General features: G+C 51.9%; 2 protein-coding genes across 2 annotated transcripts in view; one reads left to right on the plus strand and one right to left on the minus strand.

The window, feature by feature from the left end:
• Window positions 1-3,644, plus strand: part of PYGB (glycogen phosphorylase B) — a 58,315-nt gene extending 54,671 nt beyond the window's left edge. The window contains exons 19-20 of the mRNA XM_049650112.1: window positions 743-809; window positions 2,161-3,644. Coding sequence (XP_049506069.1) covers window positions 743-809; window positions 2,161-2,313 — 220 coding nt within the window. The 3' untranslated portion in view covers window positions 2,314-3,644. The remainder of the gene's footprint in view (window positions 1-742; window positions 810-2,160) is intronic.
• Window positions 3,645-6,050: 2,406 nt separating this feature from the next.
• Window positions 6,051-20,058, minus strand: part of ABHD12 (abhydrolase domain containing 12, lysophospholipase) — an 81,614-nt gene continuing 67,606 nt past the window's right edge. The window contains exons 5-13 of the mRNA XM_049650116.1: window positions 19,499-19,529; window positions 17,050-17,095; window positions 14,612-14,741; window positions 13,489-13,526; window positions 12,938-13,017; window positions 11,839-11,921; window positions 9,210-9,288; window positions 7,900-8,027; window positions 6,051-6,735 (exon numbers count right to left, since the gene is read on the minus strand). Coding sequence (XP_049506073.1) covers window positions 6,696-6,735; window positions 7,900-8,027; window positions 9,210-9,288; window positions 11,839-11,921; window positions 12,938-13,017; window positions 13,489-13,526; window positions 14,612-14,741; window positions 17,050-17,095; window positions 19,499-19,529 — 655 coding nt within the window. The 3' untranslated portion in view covers window positions 6,051-6,695. The remainder of the gene's footprint in view (window positions 6,736-7,899; window positions 8,028-9,209; window positions 9,289-11,838; window positions 11,922-12,937; window positions 13,018-13,488; window positions 13,527-14,611; window positions 14,742-17,049; window positions 17,096-19,498; window positions 19,530-20,058) is intronic.

A 20,058-nucleotide genomic window follows, 5' to 3' on the forward strand; every position in this document is an offset into this window, starting at 1 on the left:
ACACAACTATCCCTGATTATAACATCCACATTTACAGACTCACTAATTTACAGCAGGTCAGCAATGCCACTTGCCCTCTTTTGACAGTTCTTTGCTCCACCCTGTTGGTAAGAATCCTTGAATCTGGCAAATGCTGAGAATTGACCTCTGTTCCACTCTCAGTTGCCTTTGGATTGGTTTTGTCTATTGCTCTTCCCATGAGTGCTGTGAGCTGGTGTCAGATCAGATTGCAGCCCCACACATACAGGGCTGGGAGCTGGGCCCTGGCTCAGTCTGTGATCAAGGAAAAATTTAGCCGTTTCATGAATTGTCCCTGTGACTCCATCATAAACAAAAATGCATTTCTGTGTTCATAAATCCTACATTTTTACCCACAACATCCTTTCTCTAGACCACCAATTTTTGGCCCAGTTAGACCTGGGAACAGATGGCTGCGTAGAGCCTCACTGTCATCCTGTGCCCCCTCACCTGGGAGATGGGAGTCCGCAGGAAGCCTCTCAGCCTGTGTAGCTCTACCCCACATGCATGGAGAGGGTGCATTGGAAACACCCACTTCTTTAAAGAAACATAGGCTTAAAACAAGGATTTTATAGAATAGTACCCCAGGACAAAAGTATTGCTCATTAGAGCCACCTCTGTGGCCAGGTGGGCTCTGTCATCCTAAAGTGTGAGGACCTGGATGGCTGGGACCTGTTTCCTGACCACCTGCCACGGTGGACCACCCTCTTGTCTCCCATTTCAGGTTCAAGGTGTTTGCAGATTATGAAGCGTATGTGGCATGCCAGGCCCAGGTGGACCAGCTGTACAGGGTATGGTTCTCGGGCCCCAGAGCTGGTGGGGGCGGCCCTGGCAGGATAGCAGCAGGGGACATCTATGAGGTCCAGTCCCGGGAGGTCATAGTTCACCGTTGAGCTGCATCATGGACTCAGGCTGAATGGGGCTGCTTCCACTCAGACTGACTTAGCCGTCTCTCTGCTCACCCCTGGTAAAGGCTAGTGCCCCTGGGACCAGGCCGCTGTCCACACTGGCACGTTTCCACACAGCCTGCGAGCAGCTGCCGCAGAACACAAGTGAGCAGGACAGGAGTTTCCTTCCTGCAGATGGCAGAGGCAATGGGCAATGCCTCAGCCTGTGGTCTGCACTCCCATGTGGCTATGATCAGGAGGGTGCAGGGAGCAGGTGTCGAGCCAGGAAGACTTGTATGTGCACACAGAAAGCCTGTGTTTAAAATGAGAATGGGAATGCTTCCTTGGAAAAGTGTGAGCTTCAATGTTAAGTAGAGTGAGGGACCCATAGCTGTGAGGAGCAGCCTTTTTAGGGCAGGACCACTGCAGCCAGCTCCCTACTCCTTGGTAAAAGTGGACAAGGGAGGTCCTGTTTTCTGTGTGGAGCATGTGCTGGCCAGTGTCCCTGGGGGAGTGGGTGTCTCCATGTGGGGTCTCGAGGGTGTCCCTTGGTGCCCTCTTCTCTCCCCTTTCCTGGGGGTGGGGAGGGGAGGCAGTGGGAGAGGACTCTGGCTACCATGGTGTGACTGCAGAGTTGTGGGTCGGATGGATTATTTCCCAGGTTCTTGGACAAGGCCTGTGGGATTTGTATTTCTGATTTGTTGCTGTTCTGGCCCCCACCCCCTGCCCTTAGGAAAGCTGTCCTTCGGGACCCATGAAAGAATGGGGTGGGGGGGATGGGAAACTGAGTGACTAGGCAGGGCTCTGGGGGGATCCTTTGCTCCTCTGACCCAGACCTCAGCAGAGTGTGCCCTTTCGGGAAGACTCCTCTTGGTGCTGGCTCAGTCTACGGGTGGTTGCCAGGCTCTGGGGGAAGCTGTGGATGGGAGACCACCTGGCCATTTTCCCTGGATCCAGCCAGTGGCAAGTACTCACCTGGTGGTATTTCTTTGTCATGGTGGGCCGTGCCCCAGAGGACATGGTGCATTTTGAGGTCCGGGACCTTCTCAGACTCCTTGCCCTTGTATCTAATCATCTGGTAGCTTTTCTGGTTGGTGGGTCCCCCCATTTGAATGAGCTGTTGATTGCAATTTCCTCTTTGTTCATCAAGCTTCCCAGGGGCTAAGAGCTCATCTGGGAACAGTCCTGAAGTTCTGGAAGTGCAGGTTGTCTTATGTGGTGCCTAGGATTACTCAGCCTCTCCTTCCCTCTGCAGAACCCCAGGGAGTGGACCAAGAAGGTCATCAGGAACATTGCCTGCTCAGGCAAGTTCTCCAGTGACCGGACCATCACAGAGTATGCCCGGGACATCTGGGGCGTGGAGCCCTCTGACCTGCAGATCCCACCCCCCAATCTCCCCAAGGATTAGGAGCCCTGGCAGTGGCCTTGCTTGTTTCAGTGCTGTTTCTGGAGGGCCATGGGGATCGTGGTGGTGGCTTGGGGTGGGAAAGGAAGGAAAGATGTAAAGAATGAGATGTTCCCAGTTTTCTGCAGGAAATTGGGGCTCACAGCACTGACCAGGGCAGCTGGCCCCGCAGCTTTAGCCCACCTGTCCCAAGGAGGTGGGGAAGGTGGAGCCACCTGCTGGGCTCCTCTGAGACCTTGCATGCACCTTGCAGTGAGCTTGTTTTTAGTTTTGAGCTTTTGGATTCTGGGGTCTGGGCAGGTAGCTGTGGCAAAGCCTGGGGAACTATGTGTTTCTGCACTACATGGGCTACCCAGCTGGTGTGGGTTTCTGACCTCCCTGGCCCAGCTGTGCTCCTGGCTGTGCTGGGAGGGTCCAGTACTCCAAGCCAAGTCTGCAACTGCTATGTAGGTGCTCTGGCCCAAGTTTCCAGACTGATCAGATAAAGGGGCCCTGGATGAGTGAGGGTCACATGGATGAGGACACCTGTGTCCGGCATTTCGGGGGTTTGGGCTAGGACAAGGCTGGCTGATGCAAAGTTAGCTTGGTTTTGCTTTTTCAAGAGAAAAATTAACTTCACAGGAAAATGAAAGTAGCTGAAGCCTTTTCTCATTTTAGCAACTAAAAATTGTACTTCTGAAATTTTGTCCTGGGTTGGCCCAGCCCTGGGGGCCTGGGATGGAGTCACTGCCTTTGCTGGAAAGGCTGATAGCCCAGCCCCTGCTGCAGATCCATGCCCTCCTTGTACCCCTGCCCTGTCCTGGGGGCTGTGTCTCCTGTCTTACACATGAGGCTAGTCTCCTGTCTCCCTCCCTGTCTACGAGTACAACCAAGATGGTCTAGGAAAAGGACTGAGCAGGCCCAGAAGGGAGCCCACTTTTCCACTCTGCCTGGATGGCAGGCTGGTGGCCGTAAGGGTGGGTGAGCCCCTCTCAGCTGCCCAGAGGAGAGAGCCAGGAAGCAGCCTGGCACGCTTCACTGCAGGCTTATTGGAGACACGGGTGGGAAGCACCCTTTCCGAGGCTCTGCCTCCTTGCATGCTGGATCTCAGTGGCACAGGGTTCTGCCCTCACCCCGGGTCCTGACTGCTCACAGAACCAGGCCATGGAGGATTTGCTCACATGCACACTTCACCAGAGCTGCAGAGGTCTGGTGGGGAGGCCCACATTCCAGGGCTGTGGTTGAATCCATGACACCCTCTGCTGCCCCATTTCTTAGGCCACATGTGGACCCATCACTGTGCCACTTGCTGTTACTGCCTTGTGTGAGAAAATGATTAAACCTTCCTGCCTGTGCTTGGTTGACCTGAACTGTTTTATTCTGTGCTGAGAGCAGGGTGGGAGTTGGGTGGTGTGGGCCTCAGATCCTCCGCTGTAACAGCCCGTCACTGTGGGATTAAGGACAGACCACATTCTCCTATCCCAGCTGTGAGTGGGACTTAAGAGTATGTGTGCTGAACTGCCAGCTCACAAAAGAATCGTCAAATCTGCTTCATAAACTTATCTGTGTGTTGGCATTTTGGGTGCAAATTGCATTGGTTCTTTTTGCACCTGTCTTCTGCCACCCACTCCTGGCCCTGGAAAGTGGAATGCTCCAAAAAACCAGAGCATTTCCCCCTAAATTGTGTAGCTGCAGGCTGAATCAAAGTCCAGGAGAGACATGAACTTGGGGTTGTTACACAAAGAACCTGAGAACTGCAGGCCACTGGGGCACCATGGGCCCTGCTGGGGTGGTCTTGGGTCTGGGGACATGCTTAGTTTTTTTTTTTGTTTATTTTCAGAGAGAGTATGAGCAGGGGAGGGGCAGAGAGGGAGAGAGAATCCCAAGTAGGCTCCACTATGTCAGCGCAGAGCCCTACTCTGGGCTCGATCCCAGGAATCGTGAGATCATGAACTGAAACTGAAATCAAGAGCCACTCAACCTGAGACACCCAGGCACCCCCTGCATATTTTTTAAGTAGGCTCCTTGCCCAATGTAGGGCTTCAACTCAACGGCCCTGGGATCAAGAGTGGGATGCTCTACCGACTGAGCCAGCCAGGTGCCCCAGGACATGTGTATTAACTGCAAAATTTACAGCTGTGCATGTCTTGATCTTTTTTTTTTTCTTCAAGGATTGGTTTTGTAACCATCAGTGGTTACATCTGTCCTAGGCCATCATAGGTTTAGTTAATAGAAGCCAGCGGGTGGGGGTGCTTGGACCTGATTAGCTGACCCAATGGCCCAGCAACTGCCCCTCCAGTGCTTACTGCCTCTTTAGTGCTTTCTCCTCTTCACTCCACCTGTCAAAATACCAACACTTGTATTTTACTTCATATCCTATCCCCCAGCCCACCCCATGAAGATCTGAGGCAGCTCACACACACAAAATATTAAACAGGGTGAAGACTGGCTCACCCAGGGTGGGCTGGGTCTGAGACCACGTGCCAGCAGGTCACATCGTGTCACTGATGGAAGTGGGCTGGGAAGGCGGCTCTGTCTCAGGGCCTCCATGATAGAGCCAGTAGAGGGTGCCATGTCTGAGGAAGGGCTGTCAGGTCCAATGGGCACAATACGCAGAGCAGTTACACAGGAAGACACTACGGGATGGGGCCATGTGCCCCAGCTCTGAGAGGTGCAAAACATGCACCCTGGGGATGGGTTGGTGTCTTGCAGGCAGTGCTCACACCCAAATTAGATGCCAGGAGTCAGCAGGGAACCCGTCCAATAAGAGAAAAATAAATATTCGGACATAAACTGACTTTAGGAGTCTGTTCACATTTCAACCTATTTAAGAACGGTGTGATTTCCCCAACATGAGAATCACTGTAGGCAGCTTGAAGGTGCTTCATTAAGAAGGTATAACGAGTGTTGACCTCTGGGCCCCCTAGCCTGCCCACAGCTGCTAACAATGGCCTATGACCTTGAAGAACAGGTAGACTGGTGAACAAGGTCCTCCATACCCCCCAGGGAATTTTTCAGCTGCCAAGACTAGACAGTCCCAGAGCCTTAGGACCTAGGAGAAAGTCCCACCATCAGAAGAATCGGGTCCCAGGTGGGTTTACATCCTCTGGTCTGGGTCATACCTCTGTACTTGCACAGCAGGGGTAGGACAGTCCCCTGTGGGGGCAGCTTGAAACCTTCTTTCTTCTTAAGCCATGAACCTTCTCACTCCCAGGTTACTGAGCCCAGACGTAAGAATCTGGCCCTTTACCAGCACCCAGTGGTGAGAAGCAGGATTTTTAGAGGGTGCCAGGTGGAGGCAGCAGAACTGCAGGGGACACTGGTTTGGCAAAAAAGCTGAATACCAAAAGAGCCACCCCCAGTGAATAATTGAGGTGGTGCTCATGGGCCAGAACTAGAAACCCTGCACTCCAGGGCCCCAAGTTCTTTCATGGACCCCTGCCAGGGGCTCGCTTGGGGTCTGTGGGTGAAACCCAAGAGCCTGCTGATCAATACCAGCATCCAGCAACCTTGCTAAGTGTGAGGTTGAAGAGAGCCTAAATTTTATGCCATCTAACTCATCTGGAGAAACAGTGACCCCATGAATACATCTTTCCCTGAGACAACACCACTCCTTGAGTTGACCTCTATCCACATCTGGAAGAAGGGAGAAAAGGAATGCCCAGGGTCCCTAGCCTTATAGAGCTGTACCTCCTCCCATGTGGCTGGCTCTCAGCATGGCCTGGGGGCAGCTGGAAACATCACTGAGAACACAACAAACAGACCACCACCACGATTTTATTCTTAAATAAATGCTCAGTCTAAGGCCAGGTTAGGCAGACAGGTGGGCAGAAAGCAGAGGAAGTGCAGGTCATGGGCACCTCCCCCGCTCTGAGAGGTGGGGCCCGCCCAAAGAGGCAGGGATGGCCTATGTAGGCAAGCAGGGTGTTCCAGGTGGGAGGGGCCAGTCAAACCATTAGAGTCCATTCTGTGTGTGCCAGGAAGGGACAGATGAATCCATCTCCCCATAATCTCACCAATGGTGCTGGAAAGCTCAGCGTGGTCCCAATACCCCATGCTTCCTGCACTTGGCTCCCCATGCCCAGCTCAGGAAGTGTGGGATCAACCAGCTGGAGGCTGGCCTGCTCTGTCACTGTCTTCCCAACAAGAGCTCAGGTTGAATGGCAACAAGAGGGAGAGGGGATCACATGCCTGCAATCTGTGTTTTCCACAAGGATCCGTGCTCCCAGCCATCTGGGGCAGGTGCCTCAGGTCTGCCGGGGCCTCCTCTGCCTGCCCCAGCTGGCATCTGAGTCCTCTCTCCAGGGGCATCAAAGATGCTGGCACCCCCTGGGCTCCAGAGTGCCAGGCTGCCAGAGCGAAGGAGAGGAGGGCAGAGGTCTTCATGCTCCTTTAGGCAGCAAGACTCAGTGCTGGCGCCCAGGTTCTGACTTCCCCAGGAATTCCCTAGACCAGGTGAGGACAACCATCAGCCAAACCCTGAGCCCACACCAGAGGTCCTGCCCCCTATGATCCTCAAAGGGCCCACCTGAGAAGGAGCCTGGAGGACCACCCCTACTCAGAAAGCCCGAGTTAAACAAACAGGTCACCAATGGCATTGGCTTGGTCAAATCCCAACCCTGTAGGATGAAGACCAGGTAACAGGCTACTATTCTTTGTTCTAAACTCTGAGCTATACTCTGGGCTAAATTTTCTGCATCATATTCCTTTTATGCTGGGGAAAATGACAACTCTAGAGCAAACCCACACACTCAGCTCACAGTCCCATCTCGGCAACCCAGGTCCATGATGCAGGAAATGGCAAACTGCTAAAGAAATGCAGCTTTGCCTCTGGACCTGCCAAGGCAGCCACAAGAGAGCTGAAGTGTGATGGGATAAAATTCAAGATGGCTGATTCAAATACTTCCATGCTCAGCTGCCCCAAGAAGGTGAATTCGCACCTGGGCCGGGAAGTGGACGGCTGCCTGCACCTTAGGTGGGAGGCAGGGAGGCTTGGCAGCACCTGCCTGAGTGATGGAATAGGTCCCAGCACAAAAGCCTGGGCTCCTGGGTGGGGCCAGGCTGTGTCCAGTCCACACTGCCCTTTGCCACCGCCTTGCCCTTCAGGCTTGGTCTCTGCACCCAGGCACAAGACGGTTGCCCATGGCCAAAGCCCATGCCCTGGCCCTGGACAGTGGCCATCATGATGCAGCCAGGAGCACAGCCTCCCTTCAAGAAGCAGCTGGGGACAAATAAGCTTTTGAGAGCTAGCCCAGAGTCTCCCAAGTGCTGTGTGCACAGAGGCAGGACCTGACGGGTATGTGGGAAGGGACTGAGGCCTGACCTGCAGTGGCTGGGGTGCATGTCTACATGCTGGATGCTCCCCTGAGCATGGTGTCCATGCAGGCCGCACAGCCCATACCACAGGGAAATCACTGCCCTGTCTGATCATGGGAATGGTCCAGAAGGGAGGGGTGATAAACACTCAACCCCTCTCCATGGAGATGAAAGGCTCTTGAATCACAGTGACTCCTGGCCCCACTGAGGCAGCTTTAGAGGCTATGGCTGCTGCATGCCTGGCCTGAGCCGTCACCACCCAGGCGAGTTCCTGGTGAGGGGAGAATGCCTCACCTCAGTATCCGTGGGAGCTCAGGGCTCTTGTAGATATACTTGTGCCTGTAGCCGAGGTCTGAGTGAAAGGGAATAAACTGAACTTTGAAGTCTCGGAAGCTTCGAGATGGAGCAGCGATGTTGTAGAGCTGGGATGAGGAAGAGATGGGTCAGCACCCACAGATGGCAGCCCTGTGGGCAACCTGCCTGGTGGTCTCCCCACTATAGAGACCAGTGAGTGGCTGCTGCCTCCAAAGAGCAACCCAAGCTCCCAGCAAATAGCACTGCTGCAGCCTGCATGGCCTGGCCCGGGGAAAGGGGTGCTAGCAGGAGCCCAGCCCAGCCTTGGCTCCTCGGCCTGACGTTTGAGACCCTCTGTCCTCATGCCTATCTCCCAGATGGCCTTTCCTCAGAGGGCGGCAAGGCGGATGAGCCCACATTATGGGAAGAGCTGCCTGCTGTGAAATGGTATGCTGGCCAGAGTGCCCGGAGAAGTCCCACTGGTGGAGGATGCTGGGCATCCACCTCAGACTTCACTGTGTGCCGGGGTCAAGGTCAGTCAGCAGGTTGGCTCACAATCCCTCCCACCCTGGAGACTGCTCGGCTCTGTGGGTCTGGGTATCTGCTGCGGGGCAGTCCTGTGTGCCTGCACTCTCTGAAGGGAGGGGACCTGGCCCTGCTGGAACTTGCTGGCACCCGGGCCTCACTCCCTCTAGGTTGCCCCTGTCCCTCACCATCACCATGCCAGGTGGTGCTCTCTCCATAGAACTCTCACTTACATATCTAGTGCTGCTTCCCGGCAGCAAAGGCAAAGCAAACTCAGCAAAAGCAAACACGGAGGCCCCACAACAGCATGGCATTTCTGTCATCAGTCCAATCCCAAAAACAAGAGAACAGACAAGAGGTCTGTATGAAGTCTACTGACTGAGACCCCCATGTTGGAGCCAAGGTGGGGCCACATCCTCCTCCTTGAGAGTTCTTTCCCTCCAGCCAACAACCAGTGAGTCCTCCTGCTGAATACCAGGTAGTGAAGTCCCTGTCACCCCAAGACCTCTGCACAGGGACCGGGAGCCATCTGCTTACTTCTCAGGTCTCCTCTGGCCATCACCAAATGTGCTGGTAAAGACGTTCACACCCTCAAACTTACCTTTGCTGATAAGGCATCAACTGTTGGCCTCCACCCCAATCCTGCTGACCTCCCTTGCTGTTCTCTTCCTCACAAGGGGCACCTGCCAGCAGCAGGACTCCCTCCACATCTGCCTAGGCCCAGCTGGCCCAAATGGGAGCCTGCTAGATGCCTGCCCACACCGGGGGTAGCACCTGACACCCACCTTTCTGCCGAGCTGGAAGGGCACAACTGGGTCGTCCTCAGCATGCAGGATGAGCAGGGAGCAGGAGATGTGCTTCACACTGTGGGAGGAGAAGGCACTAGACCAGGACCCTGGGAGTCTCTAGCCCTGCCTGTGGTTCAACAGCTACAATTCTGCTGGGCTTTTCACTAGAGAACTAAGTTGATTTCTCATATATCTCTACCAACATCTATTCAGTCAAGTCTAGAGATGGATTCACTCACCAAATCTGGCCCCTCCCTGTGTATTTTCTGAAAATTGAAAATAATTATTTTTGCCACTAGACATATTCTTTAAAAGTTACAAAACAGGGACGCCTGGGTGGCTCGGTCGGTTGAGTGTCTACTCTTGATTTTGGCTGAGGTCATGATCTCAGGGTCTCAGAAGCCTACTTAAGATCCTCTCCCCAACTCCCCACTTGCACATGAACACACACACTCTCTTTCTTAAACAAGTTACAAAACAGTATTTACATACCAAATAACTTAGGTGGTCCAGGAAATTTATTGCAAATGAATGCTACTAGCAATATGTTGGTAAAAAAGTCCATAACCTCTAACTTGTCTTTGTTGAAAAGGACATTTAAGGTACTCCTGAATGTTTACAAATAAATTAACATTTTCAATAGGTTCACATAATTCAAACCCTCCAATAAACCACATAATGGATGGGCTGTGGGACTGGATAGGCCCCGGAGTCTCTTGGCGGCCCCTCACTAAGCTCTCAGGTGAGCTGGTAGATATGGCACCCACCTGGTCCTGGTGGTTGCATTCTGATCTGGGGGCTCCATGAGGGCAGCACTGGGCAAGCCTGCCACCTGGCAGGACCTGGGCCAGGAGGCCTGACGCCCCACCAACACCGAGCCCAGACAGCAAGTCTGCGCTTCTGCTAGTGGCACACCCGTATGCCCACTCTCCCCCTGTTCTGCTTCCAGGGAGGAGCATTTCTGGTGTGCGGGTGACACTGTGATAGTGGAATGGCTCATCTTTGCAGAATATCCACAATAAGTAGTATGTCCTAACCTCTGCCCGCTCTGGGAAAGGCCTAGTTCCTATGCTGTCACCTTAGCAAGTATTTGGCAACCAAGCTGCCCAAGTGGGGGCTCCTGACTTCCAGTGGGTGAAGTAGTGCTGGCCCCCTAATGCTCAGCTGGGAGTGGGACCCAACACTCACTGTGGTGCTTGTTGTTGCGGTTTTAGAAGCAATCTTGCTTATTCAGATAACTCTTCTTTAAGTTCCTAAACAATAATATTTACAAACCAGCAGGTTTGGGGTTATGTTTGCTCAAATTTTAGTTTGTTCTATTTTTAGAACCAAAACACATAATTAAGGGGAAAAATATTCCATTTTTTCACATTCTGTTTCAAAGTGTAGACTTTAAATGCTAACTGAACATTTAGATAAGAATTTTTATCCTTTCCTTTTAATTTTTTTTTTTTTTTTAATTTATTTTTGGGACAGAGAGAGACAGAGCATGAACGGGGGAGGGGCAGAGAGAGAGGGAGACACAGAATCAGAAACAGGCTCCAGGCTCCGAGCCATCAGCCCAGAGCCTGACGCGGGGCCCGAACTCACGGACCGCGAGATCGTGACCTGGCTGAAGTCGGACGCTTAACCGACTGCGCCACCCAGGCGCCCCTCCTTTTAATTTTTTTTTGAAGAGATTAAAACCCATGAAATAAAGATATCACAAAGACAACATCAACAGAATCTGAACATTGTTCAAAGAAAGAATCCTTAACTAGAATTTTTAACTGTTGGTTGACCTAACAGAATTTTTTTTTAATCAAGTATTCTTTCTTATTTTTTTTTAAGTTTATTCACTATTTTGAGAGAGAGACAGAGAGAGTGCAAGCAGGGAAGGGGCAGAGAGAGGAAGAGAGAGAGAATCCCAAGAAGGCTCCATGCTATCAGCACAGAGCCCCACTTGGGGCTTGATCTCACTAACCGTGAGGTCATGACCTGAGCCGAAACCAAGAATGTTTAACTAACTGAGCCACCCAGGTACCCTTAGAAACATTTTTTTTTTAATGTTTTTTATTTATTTTTGAGAGAGAGGGAGACAGAGTGCGAGTGGGGGAGGAGCAGAGAGAGAGGAAGATACAGAATCTGAAGCAGGCTCCAGACTCTGAGCTGTCAGCAACAGAGACCGACATGGGGCTCAAACCCACAAACCATGAGATCATGACATGAGCTGAAGTCAGACGCTTAACCGACTGAGCCACCCAGGCACCCTACCCTTAGAAATATTTTTAATAATGAACTTTGTAACATCTTTCTATAACCAAACATAAATCAAATGGGTGAGGCAGTCATTTTTTGAGTAACAGTTACTATTACTGCTTTAGAACCTGTCAGAAGTTCTGGTTTTGGCGGACTATTCACAAATAAAACAACTATGTGGGCATGTTGTCTTTCTATTGCTTTAAAGTCATAGTCTTCAAAACCCTTTCTCTAAGTTGCAGCTGTCAGCCTGACCTGCCCTTTATGAAGGTCAAATGGTTAGAGAAGAACCCCCAGTATTCAGAATTCCATCCTATTTAATTAAAGTGACTAGTCCTGGGGGTGCTTTTCTAAATTCAAAAATGAGGTTTTCTACTACAGTACTCACTTTTCATCATTAGCAAATTTAATTCCACTGCTTGTAATGGGGTCGAGGAAGAACCAGTCAAACCCAGGGAAGTATCGATATATCTGAAGGCGACATGGAAACAACGTGCAGAAGCATCAATTAAAACAGCCATGGAGAAGTCAAGGGTGTTGAGTGCCCAGGGGTCTCCTCTGCTTCTGAGCTGGCTGACCTGTTGCCCCACCAAAGCTGTGCTGGGGTCCCCTGCCACCCTTGTCCCTGGACCACAGACTCCCTTCTAGAAGGGCCCCTGGACTGGCCATAGTGGGGTTGCCCACAAAATGGGCTCCCACACCTCAGACCAGCAGTTGGGACTGGCTCAGAGACCATACTTCCCACAGACATCAGGGCCTCCACCCCTGGGAAAACAGGGACTCATGTAACTTGGGCGAAAGCAACATCAAAGAAGTAAGACTATATAGAGGACTCCTCTGGTCTGCAACAGAGCAGCATGAGGTCAGGTGGTAAGCCACCCCCCCCCCCCCCCCCCCCCCAGAACACATGGTCAGCCAAGAAGCAGTGGGACAGAAGAGGACACAGAGAAGCCCCAGAGGATCCAAGGCCTTGATCCTGACAGGTAAGGAGGGCCTGATTCACTCTGGAATCCCCAGTAGGGTTTACCTGGGGCATCACCTGAAGACACGACTGGGAGAGCCTGGCAGCTTGCTGAGCACCATCCATGTGGACAGAGAGCAGGTGCACCCACCAGCTCCATGTCTGGGGAAGCAGCCAGGATAGCAGCTACCAGCCCGGGCTGGACCCCATGGGGCAAAGATGCCGGGTAGGCAAACCATGCCACAGAAACAAGGCCTCCTCAGGGTCCTGCTGCCCTTAGATGATCCAGCTGTAAACCCATCCTTCTCCCTGGCCGTAGAGTTTTAACATTCCCGGACAGCTCTGTAGTCAGGCCAGTGCCCCAAACTAAACAAGGATTAATTTTTAATAAAATCTATATTCATTAGAATATTTAAATCATATTTTATCATTATTTTCACTTTATACTTATTTACATAAAAGTTTCCTTTATAGTAATTATTTTAATAATGAAACTAGGCCAATTTTTAATAATATCTGTACTTGCCACTGAGAACGGATGGCTCTTAGCTTCTTCACGGATATTAGTGAATGGAGATTCCAATATAAGAGCATCGGGAGGCGTCTCTAGATAAATAAAACAAATAGGGAGCTCTGAGGTGGGCAAGAAGACCCCACGGGGGAACTATGGGAGGGACTGGACCATGGACCCCAGCTGCCCGCCCAGCCAGCCTGCATGGTTGGTGCTCGGGAAGTGCCCATGCAAGGGGCCCACACAGGGGACACTTGGGTGACCATGATTCGCTCCCCAAACCACACCTCCTAGAACTGTGTATCAGGAGCCCAACCCCTGAGGAGACTCTGCCAGCTACTTGAGAATCCATGGGGAAGGCAGGCCTGGTTCAGCTGAGGGTCTGCCCAGACCCCGGCCTCAACGCCCAGCCCACAGGACTCCGAGAAGACACCAAATGCTATTGCTGTGCCGCTCGTCCATCAGCACCCACCTCTCAAACATGCTGCCTGCCCTGCCCAGGCCCCAAGACCAGGAGGAGGCTGTGCCCACACAACCAGGACTCGAATTGACACACAAGCCCCTACCTCGCTCACAGAGGCGCCGCACCAGGTTTGTTGCCACTCTGAGAAGGGAGGAAGAAACAGTTCAGTTGTATGATGACAAAAGTTGTTTTAAAGGAGACTGTTCTAGTCTTGAAAGTGGCCAGACAAGAGGTAGGATCTGTGAAGTGGTTGGTGGGGCTCCAGGGGTGGGGGAGGGTGTGGACAAAGATGCCCCAGGACTGTGGTAGGCCCTGCTGCCCCTGCCATCAGCCAAACCCTCTGACAAGGATGGCGATGAGAGCCCCCAGGGCTCTTGCTGTCCCATGCAGACAGCCACGGCAGGACTGCCTGCTCCTCACTCTGCCCAGGCTCCTCTCTGCAGGCACATGCTTCACTCTCCCCGGCACTTCCCAGCCCATAGAACCCACCCAACTGCAGCACACTGTCTGAGGTGAGAAGCAAGGGGACAAGGGGGCCACAGCCACTGCACCCAAAGGAAAGGCTGTTGGAAAGGGACAGCTGCTGAAGGTCTTGGGACTCTGGGCCTTGAGCGCAGTGCTCCTTTTAGAAACACTCTGGACCTTACATCAGCAGAAGCGGTTCAGGCGGCCCCAAATGGAATATTAAACTGCTTCTCATCTTGGCAGATGTAGGAAGGAAAGCACCCACTGCTGCCTCCCCAAAGTTCTCTGGTAAGCCAAATACAGGCTAAATGCATGTCGTCAAAGCCCTGGCACTCAGGCTTGCCAGCCAGCACCTTCCCTCCAAAGCCAGGAGATGCAGAGCTCGAGTGCATCCAGGACTCCAGCCCTGTCCCGTTCTGCTCTGAAGACCTCTCCCTGAGGCATACTTTTACAGCAAGTGTGCCCATCCTTCCTGCAGAGGGAGATGGCCACCCCACGACTGCCCATGTGTGTCTCAAGTCACTTGTTGGGTTGAGGAGTTAAAGTAGCTCAAACTCTTCATGGTCTTCTGTAGCTCAAACTCTTCATGGCCTTCTGTGGTGCTTGATCCCCTGCCCCACCATGGGAATGAGGGACAAGGCTTGGTGGGACTAAGGGTGTCATCGGATCCAGAAGCTACTAGGGCACTCTTTGAGAGATCAGGTAGTAAGTTGCCCTGTGAAAACCTGTTCCCCCAAGGCTCTATCATGCTGCAAACTCACCCAGTGCCTAGGGAATGACCCCAAATATATACAGGGTTGTCTCCACTTCTTGCTTTGATCCAGTCAAAAACATGGAGTGCGTCATACGTCATGCCTCGCTCCGATGGCGTTCCTACTGAGTCTCCCCACCCTGGATGGAGAGGAGCAGCAAGTGGAGGAAGTTAAACCCAGCTCGTGGAAACTCTTGAGGAGCAGGCTCATCCCTTTCTTTCTCAACAGGCAGCCCAGGGCAGTCTGGGGCAATGGAAGTCTCTGCTACCACAAACTATAGCCCCATGTGCAGGGTGTCTGGACAAGCCTGTTCCTACTTCTCCCACTTCCTCACAACCCCAGTTACAACCCCTAAACCCAAACAGCCATCCACACACTCTCATCCTAGTCCAGATGAACAACTGTAGACGGGGGCAGTCTGACACAGATTCCTGTGAGCAAAAAGGACAGCAACCTCCTCAATGCTCAGGGCTTGCTGGTGGCTGGCCCAAGATGAAAGGTCAGTGAGACCCCAGCCCACCCAGGAGCCTCTGTAGGACAGAGCATCCCAGGGGGTCCCTGGGCCCAGTTTGGACTCCACGCCACCTATAGCCCAGCTAAAGACAGATGTGGGAAGTCAGACCAGGGCGTGAGGGAGAGGGATGGATTCCAGGCTCAAGGCAACTCTGACCCAGAAAGGGAAGGGGTTCTTAGCATAGCAGAGGAAAGCTAACCATCTGTGCCCCCGGACTGTATCTTCCCCCAGGGCCCTCCCCCTGGGCTCTTGGAAAGGGCAAGTGCCACTGTCATTTCCAGCAACTCAGCAGTGAGTCATCATCAAATGATCTGAAAGCACCACAAGGCTCAGAAAAAGCCAGTTCTGCTGCATAAGCAAAACCCACAGTTCGTGTGTACATGCCACCTCCCCTGGGCATCCCAAATGCCAGATTAGGGAAAGGACTACGCAGGAGATAATGCCAGACTGAGAGGCTTAGGGCATGGATGGGAGGATGGGACCCAAGGACAGGGAAATGTGGAGACACAGACAGACAGAGACCAGGATAGGGAGACACAGTCAGAGGGTGGGCTTAGAAATGCAGAAACTCAGTGAGAACTGGAAAGAAGAAGTGCTACGAGGGATTTCACTTCCTGGTAGAAGCACAGGGAGATGAACAAGGACGAAGGCCACCCCTTCTCATCACCCTCAGTTCTCCAGCACTCAGCAAGAACAGAAAACCCTTTTTAGCATGGAGAAAAGGATAAGTGGGTGAACTACTTTCCAGATCCTTTATCTGCAGTTTTTCCCAGCCCAGAATTTTCATCATGATGGAACATTCTTCTGTGAAAGAATCATCCCTGTTTTAGGCAGAATAATGGCCCCCACAGAGGTCTGTGTCCTCATCCCTGGAGCCTATGAATATGTTAAATTATGTGGCAAGCAGGGGGACTGAGGATGCAGAAAGAATTCAGGCCACTGATCAGTGAACTGATGGGCAATTATCAGCTCACCCACATGGGTACAAAGTAATCACCAGGGTCTATATAACAAGTGAGAGAGAAAGACAAAAGACAGGGTCAGAGTGACCAGACCCAAGAGGCCATGAGTCAAAGAACAAGGACAGCTTCGAGAAACTGGAAAAGGCAAGGAATCTGATTCTCCCAGAACCTCCTAAAGGGACTGGCCCTGCCAACACCTGGTATTCAGCCCAGAGGCTAAAGATTTTGTACTTTTGACCTCCAGAACTGCAAGATAATAACTCTGTGCTGTTTCAAGACATCAAGTTTGTGGTAATTTGTTACAGAAGCAAGAAGAAACTAACACAACCCCCATATCCTCGCAGTGCGGGTATTGACACCGCTGCCCCACCCCACAAGATCAGGCTAAGCTGGCCAAGCAGCCCTTTGACTTCTGACCTCTGCTGTTGAGACTACAGGAGGCCTATACTTCTCCCAGTCAACACAAAGTATTTTCCTGGCTCATTAAGGTGCACACATCAAACTGTGGGTTTTCAATCTCTTCAGGGGCAAGCCCCCTGATTCATTCAAGAAAGAAAATATATTAAGGGGCAAGAAGAAGAATCTACCTTCTCCTAAGAGTTCTTTTTCCTGCTTTCAGAACTTCAGCAAGACAAGCTCTCCTGCCTATAAACTGTGTCTGCTGACCAGCTTTGGGGGGTTCTGAATCCAATAAAGAAGAAAAAAGACAGTATTTTCTACATTGAAAATGCTGCTGACAGAGGATATATGCTGGGGTTCCAGGCACCGGAGCCTCCACTTCAGGAAGGATGCCCTGCATCTGTGTGAAGGACACACATGGTCCCTCCACCACCTTTCCACATTTGCCATCACCACAGGTTGGGGCACCACAAGCTGCTAGCACTGTTTAAGCCTCTCAGGGTGATGCCTGCACAGCAGACCCTGAAGTGAGCACTGGGAGGGCCCAGACACGCACTTGCAAAAGAACTCACCTCTGTAGTCAAAGGTGACCACGTGGTAACCAAGGGAACTCAGCACCTGTAAAGTGAAAAATAAATATCTGGGCAACAAATCCATGCATCCTGGATCAAGGGCAACTTGCCTCCGACTAAACCCAGCCTAATTCAGTCTTAGTGCCCTGCACACAATGGGAGCTTAATAAAGACTGTTACCATGCTGCCCCATTCCCCATTATAAAACCCAGATGTCAACTGCTGCTACAGGACACGGGTGTGCCCTCTGCCTCAGGAATATAGGAAGAATGGCTCTCCCACAGGTGAGACTGCTAGAGTACCTCCACACTCACATGGGCTCACAGGGCAGACACCCAGAGACCAGAGACCCAGGGGGAGGGCCTCTATGGTGCAGAGACTGCATCTGGGATCCTGACTGCAACCTAGCATTTCTCAGACTTTAAGTTTCTGTTGAATTTTTCTGTTATAAGAACAAAATCCCTCCAGACTGTATGATCTCTTGTATTAGATAACTATTCACAGCCCTTGCCTGAGCCCTCCTGGAGTGTGCCCAGAGCCAAGTGAAAGCTGCCAGCCACAAACTTCCCCCAAATCACCCAAGGCGGTGTGCTCCTTTCTCCTTAGGCTGCCCCAGGGCGGCCTACAGCACTTCCTTCCAGCTCCACACTGCCTGCCTAGCCTGCACCTCCAGGGTCACACCTGCTCCAGGTAAGAAGCCTTTCTGTGAATACAAACCTCAACTGGGGACCACAGCTCTGCAAGCACACCCCCTCTCTGACTTGATCCAATTCACTCTAGGAAACAAACCCACCAAGAGCCCATAGCAGCCCCTGTCCTCGGTGTATGAGGGACAGAACAGTGCCCACATGATACAGATATTCCCACACATCTGCATCTGTCCCTCTTTGCTGGGTTAGCCAATGCAGACATCCACCCATGTGAGGAGAGGACGTGGGAGATGGCGCGGTGAGGCCCTGGCACTCTGGAGTCAACTATACGTTTCAGGCTCTGAGACTCAAGCTTCTGAAGAAGACAAGCAGGCAGAAGTGAGGGTCTAAAAGCCTGCCTAGGAGACACACTGTCACCTCCCCCAGGTCGGCTGTGGGCCTCCTCCTTGGTGCACCTCCTGCAGAGGTGAGATTTCCATGTGGCAGAGCTCCTGACCCTGCAACTTGGCAGAAGTGTGGCTCCACTTCTGCTCTCAGTAGTACTTGTTTCATAGGAGAAACACAGCATTTAACAATTTCAAATGCCTTTAATATAATTGTCAATATCTGGCATCTGATTCCCAAAGTTCATTCATTCTGCTTTTGGAAGCTCTCCCTAGAGGCAGCATTGTAGGGAAGCACTCCATGGTAATGGCTTCTGTGAAGGCAGTGTTGGAAAGGCCAATGCTGATCAACTCTCACAAGTACTGGAGGGACTCACTTGTGTTCATGTCTCCTAGGAAGAGCAGTGGGAAACATTTAGGTGATGTTCTCTCCTTCCTATACCATATGGACACCGCTCTGCGCATCATACACACTTTGTATTTTGCTTTGCTTGTTTTACACCGAGTACCCCACTGCCCGTCATCACACTGAGGACCCCACTCCGCCCATCATCCACATTGTGGACCCCACTTTGCCCGTCATCACACTGTGGACCCTACTCCACCCATCATCCACAATGTAGACCCCATTCTTCCCACTATCACACTGAGGACCCCACTCTGTCCGTCATCCATACTGTGGACCCCACTCTGCCCATCATCCACACTGTGGACCCCATTCCGCCCATCATCCACACTGTGGACCCCACTCCACCCGTCATCCACATTACAGACCCCACTCCACCCATCGTCACACTGTGGACCCCACTTCACACATCATCACACTGTGGACCCCACTCCACCCGTCATCCACATTGTGGACCCCATTCTTCCCATTATCACAGAGGACCCCATTCTGCCCATCATCCACACTGTGGACCCCACTTGTCCATCGTCACACAGTGGACCCCACTCTGTCCATCATCACACTGTGGACCCCACTTTGCCCATCATCACACTATGGACCCCACTCTGCCCATCATCACACTGTGGACCCCTACTCTGCCTGTCATCACACCGTGGACCCCACTCCACCCATCATCCACTTTGTGGACCCCACTCCGCCCTTCATCACACTGTGGACCCCACTCTGCCCATCATCCACATTACAGACCCCATGCCGCCCATTGTCACACTGTGGACCCCACTCCACCCATCATCATACTGAGGACCCCACTCCATCCGTCATCACACTGTGGACCCCACTCTGCTCATCATCCACATTGTGGACCCCACTCCATCTGTCATCACACTGTGGACCCACTCCACCTGTCATCATACTGAGGACCCCACTTTGCCCATCATCACACTGTGGACACCACTCTGCCTGTGGTCACCACACTGTTTGTCATACAACTGTGTGCCATCCTCACCTACCTTGTAAAGCTCCACTCGGTGGTCACCTCCTCTAAAGAATCAGGGAAAAGGAAACAAGAATGGGTGTTAGCACATCTTTTAAAAAAGGCAGGCCCCAGGGTCAGTACTGGAGTGTCTGGGTCTGTAGTGACTTGTTCCTTTAATACACACAAAGAGAGTAAATGGTGATAGGTGACCTCCTCTGCAGGGCACCCTAAGTGGCTCCAAGCTTATTTCTGACAGTACCATGCCAAGCAAGGGATAGCTTTAGTACTTTTGGGATATTTCTTATTTATTACCATACTTGTATTTTTGACTAGGTAATACATGCGTACAATACAAAATCCAGAAGACACAAAAGAATGCACAGTAAGCCCCTCACTCCTGCCCAGGATCCAGCTCTTCCCTCAAGTCCCCCGTGTCAGGGACCACCACGTAGGCAGAGACGAAGGTGCTTCTTTACCATAGGTACCTGCCACATACTTTACTGCCTCTCACTTTTTTAGTATATGTGCTGCCGAAGCGAGCACGGCCTCTCACTTTTAAAAAAACAAAATGCTTATTTATTTATTCTAAAGATA

This window comes from Panthera uncia, assembly GCF_023721935.1.
Source record: "Panthera uncia isolate 11264 chromosome A3 unlocalized genomic scaffold, Puncia_PCG_1.0 HiC_scaffold_11, whole genome shotgun sequence".
NCBI lineage: Eukaryota > Metazoa > Chordata > Mammalia > Carnivora > Felidae > Panthera > Panthera uncia.